General features: G+C 33.6%; 1 protein-coding gene across 5 annotated transcripts in view; it reads right to left on the bottom strand.

Annotated features, from left to right (window-relative positions):
* The window catches only part of RPN2 (ribophorin II), a 178,600-nt gene that overhangs the window by 132,550 nt on the left and 26,433 nt on the right, over positions 1-19,617 (bottom strand). For all 5 annotated transcript variants that reach the window (XM_051979331.1, XM_051979328.1, XM_051979329.1 and 2 more), the window contains exons 9-15: positions 18,318-18,423; positions 10,767-10,858; positions 9,011-9,125; positions 5,432-5,626; positions 3,923-4,009; positions 2,523-2,618; positions 832-907 (exon numbers count right to left, since the gene is read on the bottom strand). In XM_051979331.1, the coding sequence (XP_051835291.1) occupies positions 832-907; positions 2,523-2,618; positions 3,923-4,009; positions 5,432-5,626; positions 9,011-9,125; positions 10,767-10,858; positions 18,318-18,423 (767 nt within the window). The remainder of the gene's footprint in view (positions 1-831; positions 908-2,522; positions 2,619-3,922; positions 4,010-5,431; positions 5,627-9,010; positions 9,126-10,766; positions 10,859-18,317; positions 18,424-19,617) is intronic.

The following is a 19,617-nucleotide window of genomic DNA, read 5'->3' as shown; positions in this document are numbered from 1 at the left end:
AGGATATGAATATCAGGTACTAAAGGACTTTAAGAACTTGTTATAGTAATGATGACTTTAAAAACAGTAACCTTGACTATACTATCATTGCAAAAAGACATGGAAAGATCAAAGAGTGGCTTGACGGCACAGATCTAGGATTTGCCACTCAGCAGTATGACCTTAGACAATTCATTTAGACTCAGTTCTTTCCTATGAAAAAGGATGATACTTATTCTAGTATTATCTAATTCCTAGAAGAGTTGTGAGAATCATATAAGAAAATGCACATGAAAGTGTTTTGAAAATTAAGAACATTTAGATGAAAGCTCCTTGTAGCCTGATCTGGCAACACTATATGTATTTAAACTTGGCTTAAAATTCCTATATGATAAAATGGTGTTTTTATATATGGTTTGGATGCTAAACTCCCACTGCAAAATCAGTTCACTTGGTTCTGAAATAGTTATTTTGAATAGGAAGGCAAACACTTTTGGCAAGTGAGAAGATCAGCGCAGTATAGAGAGCCCTGGGAAACTCCCATCAACACTTTTCATGTAGGAAGGTGGTTCAGTGTAAAGATATAATAATCTCCTGAAATGAACATGGCTATTAAATGAAAGTAAATGATTTGCCTGGAGAAGCCTGCTATAGAATGATGGCTACTATAAGCTGATGGACCAAACAAGTTTATTACCATATTAACCATTCTAAAAGGCCAGGAGGAAGAAAGAAATGTTATTCTATTAAGTCATTATAGTTAATAGGTTGTGAGTTCACTTAACAGGGCTTTTGCCTGTGCAGTCTGAATGTCATAAAGGTGAAGCAGAATTAGCTGTCTGGGGTACTTACCAGCATGTCCCAGGTGAAAAATAATAGTGCTGGGAGCAAAGGTGAAGTTGGAAATGTTGGCCCCAAGCCGAATCCACTGCAAGATGGGAAAACACACATTAAAAAGACATTGAAATATAGGTAACATATGGTCAGTACCATTACTAATCCTTTCAAAAATCCAATGGGCTTAAAAACCAGTGGTCAATCTGGAAAGAAGGAATTTCTTCCAGTGGAAAAAAACAGTCATAAATTATCTCATCATAGACATGACACTAGTTCATTATGTTTGCTGGCAAGGCATTCCAACTTTCAGACATAAAGTTACAAAATCATAAAACTGAAAAGGCTAGACAATCACTCAGATTAAAAAAAAACAACAACAACTGATTCCAATCCTAAAAATTTCCAAATACTGGATAAAGGCAAATTCAGTAGTGGTAGGGTTTGCTATAAAATCAAAATTGTGCTGTTTGCTCCCCGGGATATACAAGTCAATAAGAATCATTACTAAGCTTTTCACACTCTGGCTCAAGTTTTTGGAAATGCAGAGCATGCCATTTAGATTTTTTTTTTTTTTAACTATCTAGACTATGCAATTTTGCAGAAGAATGTAAGGAACATTGCTTACTGCTCTTCAAATTCTCTTCTATTCCTTGTCATTGTACAGATGTATTTTTATATAGTTCAATCAGTTTCTACATGTTACTTTGAATTCTGCTCTTTGCACTTCCTTTATATATAAAACATTCAACTCAACAATATAGTCCACCTGCTATTTTTAATAACTACTTAGTACTTCCTAATTTGCTTAACCAATCTTTTACAGATGAACATTTGTTCAATTATCCCCTATACTAAAACCCAACCCAAACCTTAAAACTCTGTTAACCTCCTAAGGTCTTTTAAACATTCCCTCTTACCACCCATCTACTCCTGACCTTTATCACTAAATTCAATGACCTTGCTTCATTTTTCATTTTCCTCTATTTTACCTTAGACCATGGCTTGGTTTCCAAACATCACATCCTTCTGGCTCTCAAATTATTTCCATGTCTTTTCCATTTTCATTTAATGGAAGCTATGTCCCCAAATCTCTACCTGCACTTGCCCCTATTCTCCCTAACAACTTACCTATATTTTTAAAAATCTCAATTCCTTACTCAAATATTTAAAGCCCTCATCAGTCTCACTCTAGCCTACCATTCCAACTTTATTTCTTACCAAACTCCTCCACACATACCATAGCATCTATATGCAGAAACTCCATGTTTCTACATACAGATATCCTTTTCATTTTTCAAAGCTCAACTCAGGTATCACACTTCCTGTGAATCATAATGTTTACTATAGTTAAGACAGATATTTTGTTCCCTAATCACCCTCACTGGAAAGTGATTTCTCCCTTACAGCACTCTGTAATGCCTTCTTTGCATATGTCACATTCTAATCTGGATCACAATTATTTGTGTATGTCATATATTACTACTAAATTATAAACTCTTTCAGTTTATACATCATATTTCACTTCTGTATTCCTGGTATATTATTATAAGACATAATTTCTTATTCAATTAATTGTTTATAGTTTGTAAGTCGCTGCTGCCGCCTTTAAACTATGCCATAAAAGAAAAACAAATATACTTTGGCAGAGTTGCTGCTTTTGATTCATCCTCTAAACACAAACTACTATGTTAATTGTGGCTACTTACCAAAATGAAGAGCAAAAGTAAGGGGGAAAGGATCAAGGCAGTGAATGTGTTGGATACTACAGTGGGCGGTCTCTTCTCTGGCTCTCTAAACAAGTGCTGAAAAAAGAAGATACAGCAAAAACTTAGTACATGCCCTTTCCTACAGGGATGACTATTTTATATAATAAATATTGGCTTTTTATGTGTCATATTGAGGAAATCACTTCCTTTTTTCTAGGCTCTAAAATGAAAGAGTTAGACTAAATGACCTATAAATCCCTTCAATGTCACTACAGATGGTTATATCACAGTCAAGTGCCTTAGATGTCAAGCTACCATAACTACAAAACAACTGGACCCTGACTTCACCCACGCTTAATTTCTAGTTGTAGATCTTCTTCCTTAAAGAACTATATGGTCCCAGACCACAATCCCTTCTGCCAATGATTATGTCAATGGAAACAAACAATAAAAGCAGGTGGCCATAAATATATGACCCAAGAGCTCTTGGATCTCCAAGATGGGCTGGACCCTGTTGTGACCAAATTTCTAACTGTCTCTATTTCCTTTACCTTTTGCTGAAGTGAACTGGTCCTAAATGGTACTATTAATATCACTGAAGTTTCTAATCACAGGTATTCTCTTTATTATTCCTCTACAGGAGTTATAAGTTTTTTTTTTCTTTCAGCTTGTCTTTCTTGCAGAATTAAACATCTTTCTTCCTCTTACTTTTTTGGTCAGCCTCTTACATATATCTGAGAAAAGTACTTAATATACTTCCATTTTTAAATTTGCTGCTATTTTTCTATCTTGCCAGGCACTCCAGCTCCCTCTAGCCATGGCTCCTTCTGATGTATTTCTTTCCTAAATCTCTTTTGTTACATTCTGCTCACGGATTTAATCTCTCCTCTACTCATTATCTGTGTGAGATCTCATATTTGTAAAGTGCTTTCTTAACTCTTCAAAGTATTTTGATATCCAATGTCTCATTTGATGATGTAAAACAAACAGGAATGGTGTCATTCCCTCCTGTTTGACAGAAGAGAAAACAGACCCAAAGTTGTTACTTGACTTACCTAAAGTCATATAGACATATTGTAAGAATCAAGACTAGAATTCAGGGCTCCTGATTCCCAATCCTGCATTTATGCCACTAATACATGCCTGTCCCATTTGTAAGCCATCCCAAGCTTCCACTACAGGGATATAAAAAGAGAGTATCCTAAGAAAATCTACAATATATGGACAGCCCTCAAGGATAGAGCTGGGATCCCTGTGATAGCACCATAACATTAATAGCAGGGTCAGAATGAGTTCAGTGGTTTATTGCCTTTCTACTCCTCAATCCTACTGGCTAGGAATGGTTCTTTTCCCCAATGCTTACTCACTAAGTCTAAGCCTATTCCCTTGTTAACACAAACCTGAATTTCTTGTTTAGGAGTGAAAAGGTTCTTTGAAAGGATAGTAGAAGGAGCATCTTCTTCAGGGAATTTAATGACCACATCAGCCTACAAAACAAACGCATGGAACAATATTCATAAAGATAGAGAAATGAATAGAATGAACTATTCAGGTCTTTTCTCTACTATAATGGGGGGAAAAAAAGTCAAAAGTAGTGAAGGGATTAGTCCACAAATCAAGACAATCTTTTTAAAAGCAAAATCATTTTCAAAACATTGCTTTGCATCCCTCCGACTGAAAGTTGATGAATCCAGACTAAGACATATATTTTTGGACATAGTCAAAGTAAAAATTAATTTTACTCGTTTATACACAAATTACAAAGGTTTTCTTTTTTCTTTTTCCCCCTTCTCTAAGCTGAAAAGAACACAGGAGAATCAGCAAATAAATTATTAATTGAAAAAAAAATTAAGTGAATACTTTAGAATTTCTGTCTAGATAGAAAATGAAAATACAAGTCTGTCTATCATAAGGGACAAATGACCATCCATCCAAGACTTCCCAGAATCAGGCCCCAATCTACTTTTCTAGCCCTATTTCCTTCCTCTGTTTCACAACCTGAACTTAAATGTTCTAGCCAAACCAGACATCTTGTTCTCAAAGTGGCTTTGTACTTTCCCAAATTTGTTCACAATCTTCCTTCCTCTCTAGTCTTCCAAAACCTAGGTGCTTCAAAATCCAACTTAACAGTCACCTTCTGCACAATAGGACAGTCCCTGTCCCTACATTGACCTATTTACTATTTACACATTGAAAGGAACCTGGAGAGTTCAGCAAGAGCAGCTCTCACAGGGGCCTAGTAATCTCACCTGCTGAGGAACTAAAGACCATCTAACATTTCTATCACCTTGCCAGCTGACCCCTGCCTTAGATACCATCTCATTAGGATGGGAGGTCTCCAATACAAGAACAGCCTTGATTCTGCATTTGTACCTCCAGCACTTAGCCCAGGACTTAGTATATTGTAAGCCCTTCATTAATATTTTTCTATTCCATAAGCTTTCCCTGAAAACTCCCAATCAAAAAAATTATCTTTCCTTCCTCTGAATTCCTTGAGCATTTTGCATCATTCATACAACATTTAACATGTATGTTATACCATATGATATAGTTGATTATTCATGTTATTCGTCCTCCCCTAACGCTAACCCCATACTAAATGTTCAAGAACAAGTTTTTTTATACATCTTTATATCCCCCAAAGTGCCTAGCACAGTACTTTATACATAACTGGCATTCACTATCTATTGAGCATATGAATTAATCAAATTAGACTAACTAAAAATCATCCTTATTTGGCACTTTGTAGGATAAAAATTTCCCTATAGTCCCACTTTTAACTTATAACCCAAGAAAGAACAACTCCACCCTACTGAGGATGATAAGATTGGACTCTGCAAAAATGGTCTCATTGTAATTTTCTTGTGGCTGGATCATAATATTAGATTTGGAGGTTCTGAGATACATACCACATTCCAGAGGATTGGATTCTCCAAGGTGGCATCTCCAATGATCAAGTAGAGGGTGTAAGTACCAGAGGCAGAGTCAAACTCACTCTTTCTTTCAGATGTATCCAGTTCAAACTTGTACACATTCTTGCTATCTGGTTCAGCAACAAACACCACTTCTTGACCAGTTTTCTGGTTGTGGAGACGAACAAATGTCTAGGGGGGAACAACAAAGCCACCTTTCATTGAGATTTTCCAAAATGTCCTTGAGTCTGACATCTAGTCAACAAGGCTTAATTGTTTGCTCTATCATCACAAAGATAGGTCTGTGATCTGTCACAGAGACGCCTAACAAAGTGGAACAAGTATACAGACTATCTTGGTGCCAGTCTGACAGCAATTTGAAACAGAATTGTTCAATCTCTTGATAACTACAACTTTTCCTTTCTTCTTCTAGTCTTCTGGTTACCTCACTGCATAATAAACTTTCACTAAAGGGTAAGAAAAGAAAGGGAAAAGAGGCAGGACTGATCAGTTCATCATTTCCTATTTTCTAGATTTGTTAGATTTAAATTTAGTGGTTTTACTATTAGACACAATCACAATATGACATTGTTTTATTAAATTTTTTTTGTTGGTACAATGGAATATTCCATGAAGAGGTGACAAATCAGAAAATGATCATGATGTTAAAAAAAACCAAACAAAACCCCCACCCACCCACCTATTTTAAAACAACAGAATTGATCCAGGCTAATCCTATTCCCTAATATCATGGAGAACTATATAAGGTCACCATGACCAATGTCATTTTATATAAATTATCAAATATGATTGCTTAGGGCTAAAGGCATTTTAAGTTGAATTTATATCTCATTGTTACTTTTCATATCACATTCTCCTGCAAATATGTACCTTGTCTTTTCCTACTCAGCAAGCCATACTTTGTTACAAATACTTTAAAGGAAAGAAAAATGTAAATAAATTATAAAATATATGTATAAAAACCCAATCAATATATTAACTATATTATCTGAAAGTCTATGTAATAGTTTGCATTCATAGTCCCACACACTGGCAATAAAGGGAGGGTAAGCACCTTTTCTTAACTCTTCACAGTGCAAAGCTTAGTTGTTATGATCACACAACATTTCATTATTTTGCTTCTTAATGTTTATATTACTACAGTTATCATGTACAGTTACCTCAGTTGTTCTTATTTTACTTTATTCAGTATCAAGTCATGTAAGTATGCCCAAGCTTCCCTGAATTCTCATTTCTTATGATCCTGTGCTTATGAGAGCTGATCACTCTGTATAACAACATTGTTTTGTCATTTTTCAATTAGTGGCCAACTACTTTGCTAAAGTTCTTTGATGCCACAAAAGTACTATGAATATTTTGGTGTGTATATATACCTCTTTGAGGTAAATTTTATCAAGACTCATTTTCTCTTCATCTCCGACTTAACTGCAAAATGGTAAAGATGTGGTCCATTGTTGAATATTGATTATTAAAGTTTGCTTGTTCCTTATTATTATCCTCTTCAAGGATAATCTTGATTCATGCAGAGATGGCTTAATTTTGTATAAGTGGGAAATGAGGCAAAAAGGTTGGTTAGTAGTTATTGATGTTCTCTCAGTTGCCTTTTTTTTTTTTTTAATATTTATAAGGTTAACATTTTTTTAATGCCTTTGACATTTGCACTTCCTTCAGCTACTCTTACTACAGACTCTCTGAATACTCTCACAATTGTAGTTGTATCACCCACCACTAGCAAAGATGTCATCTATGTACACAGGATCCAATATGGCTACTTTCTTGTCTCTGTTCTTATTAGTGACATTTCTACCTTTCTTCGAAGGCACATCTGGGTTCTTGTTAGAGTTCAAGTATGGTAATTCCACTGTTATCAAGGGTGATATTAGTTTATATTATATATAATAATTTTTAAAGATTCTTTCCATTTCTGTTGTTATCCTTCCATTTTCATCCAGGTAAAGGATGGTCTAAATTTGTGAGAGCCTGAAATAGTGACCATAAAGTAGGATAAACTACTAATAAAGTTGAATCTCTTCGATCTAGATATTATAACTATAAATGAAGCCAAAAGAAAAGAAACTGTAGCTAAATGGAAGATTGCTCATGAGGAGAGGCCTAAAAACATGATTTTTTTGAATACCCAAAGGTATCATGAAACCTTATTTCATGTGATTTTGAATTATCTCATATTGTTCATATTCATAAGCATTTGCAAAAATAAAAAAATAAATAATTGCAGCTTTAGGCCTTAATCTCAATTGCAGAATATAAAAAGGTAGAGAAATTCTAAGAAATTGATAAAATTCTCCAAACTAAGTCAAACTTACACTCTATAATATTTGATAACTTTGATGCAAAGATGGGGAAAGGTAGAAGCAGTGAGAAATATAAAGGAAAATATTCCAGGACAAAGAGGTGAGAAAAGACAAAGAAAGACATATGGCGTTTATATTACAAATATTTTCTTTGATAAATTGGTAGATAGTGGACCTGGTCAACACCAAATGACACTACAAAAACCAAAATGAAATATTAACAGAAAAAGATTTCTTATTTGAGGTAAGAAAACAATTATCCTTGAATAATTTCTGTATAGCCAAACCAATACTATTCAGAACAAAGATCAGAATAAGTAAAAAGCAAGATAAACAAGGAAAAAGAGATATGGCATAAATAGGAATAGATAAGTGATTATGTAAACCTGATCATGAGAAATGTCACCGACAATTATAAGTTTGGCTAGCATAAGTCAAATGCCATAAAAAGGCATCAAGGATCCCTAACTTGAATTACCTAACAAGTTCAGAAAGATATGGCTAAGGGCCACATCAGTTTAGAATATAAATTCTAAAATTTGTAAAATCTCACAAAGAAGGATGATTGATAACTAGAATATTCTTTTAAAGCAGAAAGAAGCAGAAGAGTTTAAAACAATTTTGAACAAAGTTTGGCAAAATACAACTAAGTAAAGCCATCCCAAGGAATTAAAAACCTATAAGATTTTAATGTAAACTTTAAAAAATCATTTAAGATATTAACTTTGAATAAAAGAATTGAAGTGTTTCTTTCCCATGTTTTCTTTTCTGTATTACCAATACAAAGGATACCTTCCTCTCTAGAGATCCCCATTAACAACTAAATCTCCTTGATTCTGGACATCTTGAAATGCATCCAACAGCCCCCTCATTTTTCTGTTTTCAATGCTCTACTAAATTTTCTTATTCCATCAAGGAGACAGCTTCAATTACATACTAACCTTTCTTTAACATCTAGCAATTTTCCTTCTATTAAGAAAAGTATGCTCCAAGCAAAAGACCTGTAAGCTCTAGTGAGAGAAGGTAATAAAATAGGACTGAGGAACAAACAGTTCAATTTATGGTGGATTTTCAAGCACTTGGAAAATACTTGGAACTAGGATGCCTGAATTTTTAGATATATTTTTTTGGTATTGCATTAGATCTGTTGAGGCTACTAATTGCTAATTTTTAAACTTAAGAATGCTCTTAAATAATCTCTGCTTAAAGGTGACACCAGAAGCTTGGTGTGTTTTTTTCTGACCTGATGAGGAGTAAGCTCAGCACCAGTGTTTACATCAACCAGCTGAAAGGACAAGGCAAAGTTCTGATGGCTGTCAACAGTGAATGAACCCTTTCCTTTAGCTGGGTAGGCCACCCTGAAAAAGAGAAAAGACAAGAAATATGTTTTAAGAGCATCTGTACCAAGTATCCAAAGTGGGTATTAATACTTTTTATTCATCTGGAAATAAAAATCTGAAAAAGAGACTATAATAGGTCATTTAATCTAGGGGTTCATATATTCATTTTTTAAAAAAAATTCTGAGAACTATTTCAATATAAATTAATTTTTTTATAATCCTAAGTATTTTAGTTGATGCCTTCAATAAACATTTCTTTGATGGGGGTAGAGTCTGATACCTTCACCTTGATCTAGTCCAACTCTAATTTCACAGAGGAGGAAGCTGAGACAACAGGAGCTAGAAGAAATGACATAGCTTCAAATTATACCTCTGAAATTTACTAAATTTGTGATCTTGCTTGAGATACTGGATCTCTCTACACCTCCATTTCCTTATTCATAAAATGAAGATTATAATACTTATCCCACCAACGCATAAGAAAAGTCCTCTGAAAATCTTAAAGTTTTACACAAATATGAGCTATCAGTAAACATAAGAGTGAAGTATAAACTCCAACATGCACTTAATAATTGCTTGTTATTTGAGTAGAGATAAACCAACTTACAAATTTATTTGTCATTTTGCTGCTCAAAACCTTTCAATGACTCCTTACTATCTACTGTATAATGTTTTTTTCCGCTGGTGTTCACCACCTAAAAACATGTATAGTCAAGTGCTGGATTTGTAGTCAGAGGATCTGGGTTCTGATTTTCCCACTTGCCATTAGTGAGACGTTTTGTTCATATCACTTCATTTTCATAGGACTCAGTTTTCTCATCTGTAAAATGCAGGGCATGTACTAGATGACATGTAAGGTTCATCTAGTTCTAAATCTTTGGTCTCTTGAACCTGCTTTTTTCCAGCTTTTGCTTACATTTTTCTCTATGCCACAGCTGAGTAGGACTACTTATGGATTGTCTAGAAATTCTATGCTTCCTCGAGCTGGAATATTCTCAAAATGTTTTCTATGCTTGAAATATCTGCTGCTTTTTCCCCTTACTGCCTCTTGAATTTCTAACTATATTTGAATGCTCCCAATTAAATGTTTTTCCTGACCTAGTCCTTAGAGTTTGTAATGACAGATGGCTTCCTGGGAACTTACATAAAATTTTAATTTTTTTGTTTTATTTTATACTACAGTTTAAAGTACACTTTCAGACTATAAATGATACGATAAGAGATGACTAAGTTACATTCTGTCCCCTCCTGTAGATGCGTCATAGTTAAAATTAATGTTAAAATTACTGAACTGGCACTAGAACCTTTATCTTTGTTTCTAGTCCAACTGCACTTTCCACTAGAAAATTCTCAAAAGGAAACAGTTTCAGGGACTCTTGATTTTTTTTTAAATTGCCTGTAAGGAATACTAGGGCACCTAGAGTAGAAGGGGACCCACTAAAAATGTGTCTCCGCCTGGGATCTACAATGCACCGAAGCAATGTGTTCTGAGATACAGGTTGAGATGCAGCCAACTACATTCTACAAGACTATTAATGCAGCAATGAAATCATAATGGGTAGGATGTTCTCAGGAACCCCCTCTGGACCACACAAATTCAGATGGCTGAACATAAGGAGGCAGCCCTGAGGGTCTTGTATATATCCCCATTATATTTACCGTGTGGTTTTAGGTGCAATGCTCTGATCTTTATCCACAGTTGAAAGATCTACATTTGTGATACCAACTTCAGTGGAGACCTTGACTTTGAGCTATAAAGAAACATAAAAAATAGTCGGCTGTTAGACATATAAGAAAGAACATTAATTTCTGAATTCTCACATTTCTAATTGAAAATAAAGTCACAAAATGGAGTCCTATTTTCTGGTTATCATAACTGAGATGATCAATACAAGTCGCTTTCACCAGGCCTTCACTTTACCTAGGGAACAAATACTTTCCTAATCAAAGAATTTCTCAATTCTCAAAGACAGAGACATGGAATCCCTACAACACACTTCTTAACCTTGATGTCAACTCCCCAATTAGAACATAATCCTCAGCAGGGTAGGTCCCTGGAGCTAAGGGAAACATAAGTAAAATTCTTACATTGAGTATAATATAGGCTTAATCCTCAAATCTTTATTAATAGAAACAAATATTTTTCTCATCATTACTATGGCAGAGTATTGGTAATTATAAAAATACTCTTAAAGATCACAAATGTTTTTAACCAAAAAAAAAAAAAATTAATGATCTGTTCAACAAACATATAGCATAAGTGGGATGTGGAAGGTGAACTCAGTTCTCTAGATTTTTATTCATTACTCTGACCACATAATCGTAAAAAAAAAAAAAATTGTATTAAGATCTCAATTTTGAATCACTAAGAATTCCCATTATATTTCCACTCTTATAATAAAGATCATTTTTAAAGATTTTTTTTTTAGTAAAACAAATGATCACATTGAAAAAATTTAGTATTATATGCAAGGTTCCACATGTATGAACTCTCACCTTTGCAAAGAAGTGCCTTTTATAAACATGAGTAAGTTATAATGTAATATAATGTGTGGATAATCATTTTGTGGTATTAGAATAAATAATTCTAGATAATATAGTCATACCCAAAAACGTACCAAAGAGCAGACTGTTAAATCCCAACAAACTTAAATTATCCTTTAAATTCTAACAATACTTATTTAAAGATTTTTTAGTTATACTTCTGCCTATCACCAATATAGAAATGATTTAGAACATTAGGATTAGAAACAAAAAAAGACTCATACTACCTTAGCTCTTTGTTTTTAAAACTTATCTACAAATGGTTAACTGAAAATGCATTTTATGGAAAAGACACAATAATTTTACTCTTAAAACAACTAAAAAAATTAAAAACCATCAATATCATCTGCTGAGGAGATTCATTTTTAAGAATTAAAAGCAGGTTTCCTGATGGTTAGCTGCTTCTTTAAAACAAACTCTCTCTCAATGTCCTTTCATACCCTTAACAAGAGAAAAAGGAAACTGTTTTTCATTCAATAGGTGATTTGGGGGCTGGTCCACCCTGCCCTTTTTTTGACTCCAGTGTGTGGTACAAACAGCACAAAAATATCTTAATGCCAGGAAATGTAGCCTTTCTGCTGGGAGTAATAACCATCCTGTTTAGTTCATTACTGTCAAAAATGATGGTGCATTAAGGGCAATTAATGCTAATGACAGCTTCCAAAACCCATGGCTCCCCTGACAACTTGCCCAATAACAATGAGTACTATTAGGGGCCTTCGTGCAAAGCTGCCAGTGTTTAATGCACTCCAGCCAACTTAAAGCACCTCTGGAGAGACCAGCCTGCTGGCTTTGATGCTCTAAGTGCGATTATTATTGCAATTAGAAAGCAAATTTGACACATGCAGCGGAGGTCAGCCCTTATAAATAAGAATTAGTCCCACTTTGATGAATAGGGCAGGCAGGACGCTAATATTAATTCCATCATCACGTTAAAAACGTGATGGCAATGACTTAAATGGAAGTCATTAGTATTTACATTAATAACAGCTATTGGCAATTATGGTTATCTATTTCTCAGTTTTTTTTTTTTTAACTACTACAAAAGGATTTTACAAATACTAGGCTTGATTCAATGATGAATAAACTATTCTCCATAGAGATAAATGCTCACCATGAGCAATTATAATGGAATTCTGAGAGCTCTGATGCCTAAGTAAATGTCCTTGAAAAACACTTTGTAAATGGTCTCACTAAAGAGAAAAAATTGGAACAGTAAAAAACACAACATGCATAAATTATGCATAAAACTAGGAATAGCACTTAGAGATTATAATTTAGACTCATTCTTCTTATAGACTACAGAGATCTACAATTATGTAAACACACAAACTCCAAATTCTGTGATAAAAACTCACTATTTGATAAAATTTGCTAGAAAAACTGGAAAACTGTATGGCAGAAAACTAAACAAAGACCAACATCTCATACTCTATACCAAGCGAAAGTTGAAATAGGTTCATGATTTAAACATAAAGGGTATTACCATGAGCAAATTAGGAGAGTAAGGAATAGTTTACCTATCAGATCTTTGGAGAAAGAAGGAATTTATGATCAAACCAGAAATAGAGGGCATTATAAAATACAAAAGGTACAATTCTGATTACAGTAAACTGGAAAGTTTTTGCATAAACAAAACCAATGTAGCCAAGATAAAAAGGGAATCAGAAAGTCGGGAAACAATTTTTTCAGCCAGTGTTTCTGACAAAGGCCTTTTCTCCCCCACTTCACTATATTTATTTAATATTTTATTTTCCCATTACATGTAAGAGAATTTAGTATTTGTTTTTAAAATTTTTAAATTTTAAGTTCCAGATTAGTTCCCTTTCTCCTTTCTTATCCCTTCCCTCACTGAGAAGGCACATGTGAAGTTAATGCCAAACACCTCCATAAGTCTTGTAGCAAAAGAAAATATAGATTTCTTTCCCCCATCAAAAACAAAATATAAAAAACCAAACCCTCAAGAAAAGTAAAGTATTTTTAAAAAGCATGCTTCAATCTTTATTCAGATACAATCAGTTCTTTCTCTGGATATGGGTAGCATTTTTCATCAAAAATCCTTCAGAATGAGCATCCCCATAATTTCCAACTCTTAGTCTTGAGAAAAGAGCTGCTATAAATATTTTTGTACACATAAGTCTAAAGGTTTCATTTCTAAAATATGTAGAATTTTATATAAGATTTTATAGAAATTTATAAGAATACAAGTCATTACCCAAATGATAAATGATCAAAGGATATGAACAATTTTTAGATGAAAAAATTAAGCCATCTATAATCATATTAAAAAAATGATCACTATTGATTAGGGAAATGCAAATTTAAACAATTCTGGGGTACCATCTCACACCTACCAAATTGGCTAAGATGACAGAAAAAGATAATATAAATATTGGAGAAGATATGGGAAAATGGGGATACTAATGCACTATTGGGAGTTGTGAACTGATCCTGTAATTCCAGAAAGCAATTTGGAACTATTCCCAAAGGCTTTCAAACTACCCTTTGATTTATAGACCCACTGCTGGGTCTATATCCCAAAGAAATCATAAAAGAGGGAAAATGTGCAAAAAGAGAAAATATATGCAAAAATGTTTGTAGCAGCTCTTTTTGTAGTGACAAGGAATTGGAAATTGAGGGCTGCTCATCAAATGGGGAATAGCTGAATAAGTTGTGGTATTTTAATGTAATGGAATACTATTATTCTATAAGAAACTGATTCCAGAAAAGCCTGGAAAGACATACATGAACTGATACTGAGTGAAGTGAACAGAACCAGGAGAACATTGTATACAGTAACAGCAACACTGTGTGATGATCAACTATAACAGGCTTAGTTCTTTCAGCAACACAGTGACCCAAGACAAGTCCAATAGACTTGAGGTGGAAAATAACATCCACACCTAGAGAAAGAATTATGGAGACTGAATGCATATCAAAGGATACTATTTTCATCTTTAAAAAAATTTTTTTCTTGTGATTTTTTCCCTTTTGTTTTTTCTTTCACAATATATCTAAAATACAAATGTTTAAAATGATCATACATATCTATAACCTACATCAAATTGCTTGGGAGGAAGGGAGAAAGAAAAAACAATGAACTAAAAATCTTACAAAAGTGAATATTGAAAACTATCTTTACATGTAATTGGAAAAAATAAAATACTATTAAGTGGGGGGGGGAGAAAACTCATTCTTCTTCTTCTTCTTTTTTTTAATATTTTATTTTATTTTATTTAATAATTACTTTATATCGACAGAATCCATGCCAGGGTAATTTTTTTACAACATTATCCCTTGCACTCATTTCTGTTCCGATTTTTCCCCTCTCTCCCTCCACCCCCTCCCCTAGATGGCAAGCAGTCTTATATATGTTAGATATGTTGCAGTATATCCTAGATACAATATATGTTTGCAGAACTGAACAGTTCTCTTGTTGCACAGGGAGAATTGGATTCAGAAGGTATAAATAACCCGGGAAGAAAAACAAAAATGCAGATAGTTCACATTCGTTTCCCAGTGTTCTTTTTTTGGGTGTAGCTGCTTCTGTCCATCATTTATCCATTGAAACTCAGTTAAGTCTCTTTGTCAAAGAAATCCACTTCCATCAGAATATGTCCTCATACAATATCGTTGTCGAAGTGTATAATGATCTCCTGGTTCTGCTCATTTCACTTAGCATCAGTTCATGTAAGTCTTGCCAAGCCTCTCTGTATTCATCCTGCTGGTCATTTCTTATAGAACAATAATATTCCATAACGTTCGTATACAACAATTTACCCAGCCATTCTCCAATTGATGGGCATCCATTCATTTTCCAGTTTCTAGCCACTACAAACAGGGCTGCCACAAACATTTTGGCACATACAGGTCCCTTTCCCTTTTTTAGTATTTCTTTGGGATATAAGCCCAATAGAAACACTGCTGGATCAAAAGGTATGCACAATTTGATAACTTTTTGGGCATAATTCCAGATTGCTCTCCAGAATGGTTGGATTCGTTCACCACCAACAATGCATTAGTGTCCCAGTTTCCCCGCATCCCCTCCAATATTCATCATTATTTTTTCCAGTCATCTTAGCCAATCTGACAGGTGTGTCAGAGTTGTCTCTCAGAGTTGTATCTCAGAGTTGTCTTAATTTGCATTTCTCTAATCAATAATGATTTGGAACACTCTTTCATATGAAACTCATTCTTCTTAAAACATAGATGGGAATTATCAACAGCATTCCTGCCTATTTTCTCCAATATCATTTTCACCAGATGGAAAGGATCCCAAGAAATCATTTGGCTTTCCACCTTACTTTGAGGCAAGACAACCTCTAAAATCCTTATTTAATTCAATAGTTCAAAGATTTAAGATTTCACTGAAAATCATGATTTCTAAATACCTTAATAAATGATTTTGTGAATTGCTGTATCCAAAAAACTGTCAGTATTTGGATGCTAACTTTTTGATAATAACCCTGTCCATTCTTAGCAAGCTGGTTCTCAAGCAACAAGAAGAAACATATTCTTTTATGCTTCCCTATTACCCTTTATATTAGAGGTTTTGATTAGAGATCTTAGTTTCAAAAAATATTTGCTAATTGTATTAATATCCCCAGTACTTAACATGTCTAACACCTAGTTACATAACCATTCATTAATATTTTAAGATTTATCATAATGATGGCATTGAGTCTATGCTCTAACAAAGTACAAATATAAGATTTTTACAAAAAAGTTAAAAGTGTTGATACTTATTTAAAAAGCACAAATTTTGGTTTCCATCAAAATTCATAAATGGATCTCACGCAATATACCAAGATAAGCTCAAAATGGGTATATGATTTAGATATAAAGGGTGATATCAAACAAATTAGGGAAGCATAGAAACCACTTCAGATATATGAGAAGAGTTTTATGTCCAAAGAAGATATAGAGAGGTAAAATGCATACATAATTTTGCATACATAAAATTAAAAAATTCTTGCACCAAACAAAACTAATGTAGCCAAAATAATAAGGAAAGTAGAAAATAGTGCAAACTTTTTATAATAAGTTTTTCTGAACAAGGCCTTATTTCTCAAATAAGTAGGAAACAGCCAAATTTATAAAAATAAAAGGCAACAATTGACAAAATTGCCAAATGATAAATGGCAAAAGAATATGAACAAATAGTTTTCAGAGGAAGAACTCAAAACTATCAATAAATATATGAAAAAATGCTTTCAATCACTAATAATTAGAAAAATGAAAAGTAAAACAATTTTGATTTTATTATCTCACACCTTAACTACAAAATTGACTAAGGGGATAGAAAAGGGAAATGATGTAGGAATGTGAGAAATTAGGTACAGTAGTACACAATTTAGTACAACTGTAAAATAGTCCTATTTCTCTGGAGCACAATTTGGAACTATACCCAAAGAGTATAAAACTGTGTATACCCTTTAACTCAGTATTACTGCATAGAGATTAGAGAAAAAGAATCTATACGTATAAATATTTATACTAGCTGTTTTTGTGGTGGCAAAGAACTGAAAAATGAGGTGATGACTCAACTTGGTAACAGGTGAACAAGCTATGTATTTGACTGCAAATACTACTGTGGTGTAAGAAAAAACAAATAGGATGACTTCAAAAGCATCTGGGATGATTTATATAAGCTGATGCAAAGTGAAGTGAACAGAACTAGGAGAATATTGTACACAATAACAGCAAAATTTTAACAATAATCAACTGTGAAAGACTTAACTACTCTGATCAATGCAATGATCCATCACAATCTCAAAGGATTCATGATTAAAAAATGCTTCAGAGAAAAAGTTGATGAACTGAGTGCAGATGGAAGTGTATTTTTTTTCACTTTCTTAATTTTTCTTGCTTCTCCCCCCTCCCCACAACATGGCTAATGTAGAAATGTTTTACATGACTTCACAAGTATAATGGAATCATATTTCTTACCTTCTCAATAAATGGGTAAAAATTAAAATATTGGAAAAAATGTGAATTTGTATGTTCTAGTATTTTTGGAATGTTACAAGTATTTGTCAACCAGAAAAACAGAAAAAAATCCCAACAAAGCAACTTGCTCTTCCTCCCCCAAATTCATATCTTGGGAAGAGTTCATTCCTGATATTACCTGATAAATGAGATAATTTTTGCTTTTACAGTTCTAAAAGTCTAATATATTTTTTCATTATAAAAGACTAAGTCGTACATCATATACAAATGTCTATCATTTATTATTACTCAATTCATGCTTAGTTACCAATAAGCATTTAACCTGATGTAAAAAAGGCCACTTCATCCACAACACTTGTAAAGCACATTCATTCACTCGTCTATTTTTTTTCCCCCTGAAGCAATTAGGATTAAGTGACTTGCCCAGGGTCACATAGCTAAGAAGTGTTAAGTGTTTGAGGCCAGATTTGAAGTCAGGTGCTCTTGGCTTCAGGATTGGTGCTCTATACACTGTGCCATCTAGCTGCCCCCACTCAAGTCTTTTACATAATTCCAACATTGGCAGACTGTCAAATGACCATCCAAATATTTAACCTTCTTCAAATTGTTTTGGTCAGAGAATGAAGTTAAAATCCTCGAGATGAAAAATGATTTTTGCTGTTTATATGTTGTTTCCAACACTACCACAGAAACTGAGATGACAAGAAAAGCACTCACCTCTACTACATTTGCAATGTAGCGGCTATCACCTTCAACACGGATAGAGAAGTCATAATAACCACTGGCAGGCTTGGCATTCATGAAGTTCAGATCAAAACCATCTCTATGTGAATTGGAACATGGTTATAAAGGTTTTCATTCAAGAAGGTTATCAATAATAACAATGCCTTACAAAACTTGTTTATTTACATTTCATAATACTTTAGTACTTTATACTCATTATTTTCTTGATTCTCTCAAAAAGCCTATAAGGTAAACAGAATAGATTTTTACCTCAATTATACAGAGGAGATTAGAGAGACATGCTAAATGACTTGTTCCTGCTCTCACAGGAAATATGCATTCACTACAACCCAAATCTTCTGATTTTTGAGTCTCATGTTCTTTCTACCATATTACATTGTCTCTATAATATAATAGTCTGCTACTATTAACTTTTGATTTTAATAACCATTTAGGTAAGGGTCTCGTTCTGACTTGAAGATTGTCAAATTATTCTCACTTCTTTTACCCATTTTCTATCCTACCTCCTCTATTTTTCTTAAACAAACTGCTCTGTTAAAATCTTCCAAGTTATGTCCTATCTGGAATACACTATGTCCTGAGCTTTTTTCCAACTGCTCTTGAAAACTCACTTCTTCCAAGACTAATTAAAATTAAAATAAAAAATAAAACATTTTAATTTCTGAAACTATCAACACATCTAATTCCTAACTCTTTATTCTTGGATACACATTATAAACTGTTCTTATTTATGCGAATTATTTTGTTTTTGAAACTGGTTTTCTTAAAAATGTTTCTATTTTATGTCTGTCTAATGAATATGCTTTTCCCAACTTAAGAATCTAAACTTCTGGGGAAGTGGGGCTTGATAATGTTACTTAGCATAATACAAAGACACTTAAGTCTGATAAAGATAAAGCAGCTTAGGCTTTAAAAAGCTATTAGAATAACAATGTGGTCAATTGCAAACATTCAGTTTCCTAAAGGGAATAAGGGAAGGAACCACCAAAAGGAGGCATTGTAATGCAGTAAATAAAGATCTGAAGTTGGAGTAAAAGGACCTGGATTCAATTCCAAGCTCTTGCCACTTACTTCCTGTGTGATCCAGTGGGGCACACTAATTTGACTCTAACACAGTGATATCATTTTGTTCCTTTTCAAGCAAGGACAACCAACCAACCAACCAACCAACCAACCAATCAACCAACTAATTTGAGGTAAGTCTTTTAACCTCTCTAAGCTAATGTAAGACAATTAAAAAAAAAAAAAAAAAACGAAGCTCAGGATTTTTGTT

This window comes from Antechinus flavipes, chromosome 2 (genome assembly GCF_016432865.1).
Source record: "Antechinus flavipes isolate AdamAnt ecotype Samford, QLD, Australia chromosome 2, AdamAnt_v2, whole genome shotgun sequence".
In the NCBI taxonomy this organism is placed as follows: domain Eukaryota; kingdom Metazoa; phylum Chordata; class Mammalia; order Dasyuromorphia; family Dasyuridae; genus Antechinus; species Antechinus flavipes.
Note: the sequence above shows the minus strand (reverse complement) of the source record. Positions and strands in the feature narration are given on the sequence as shown.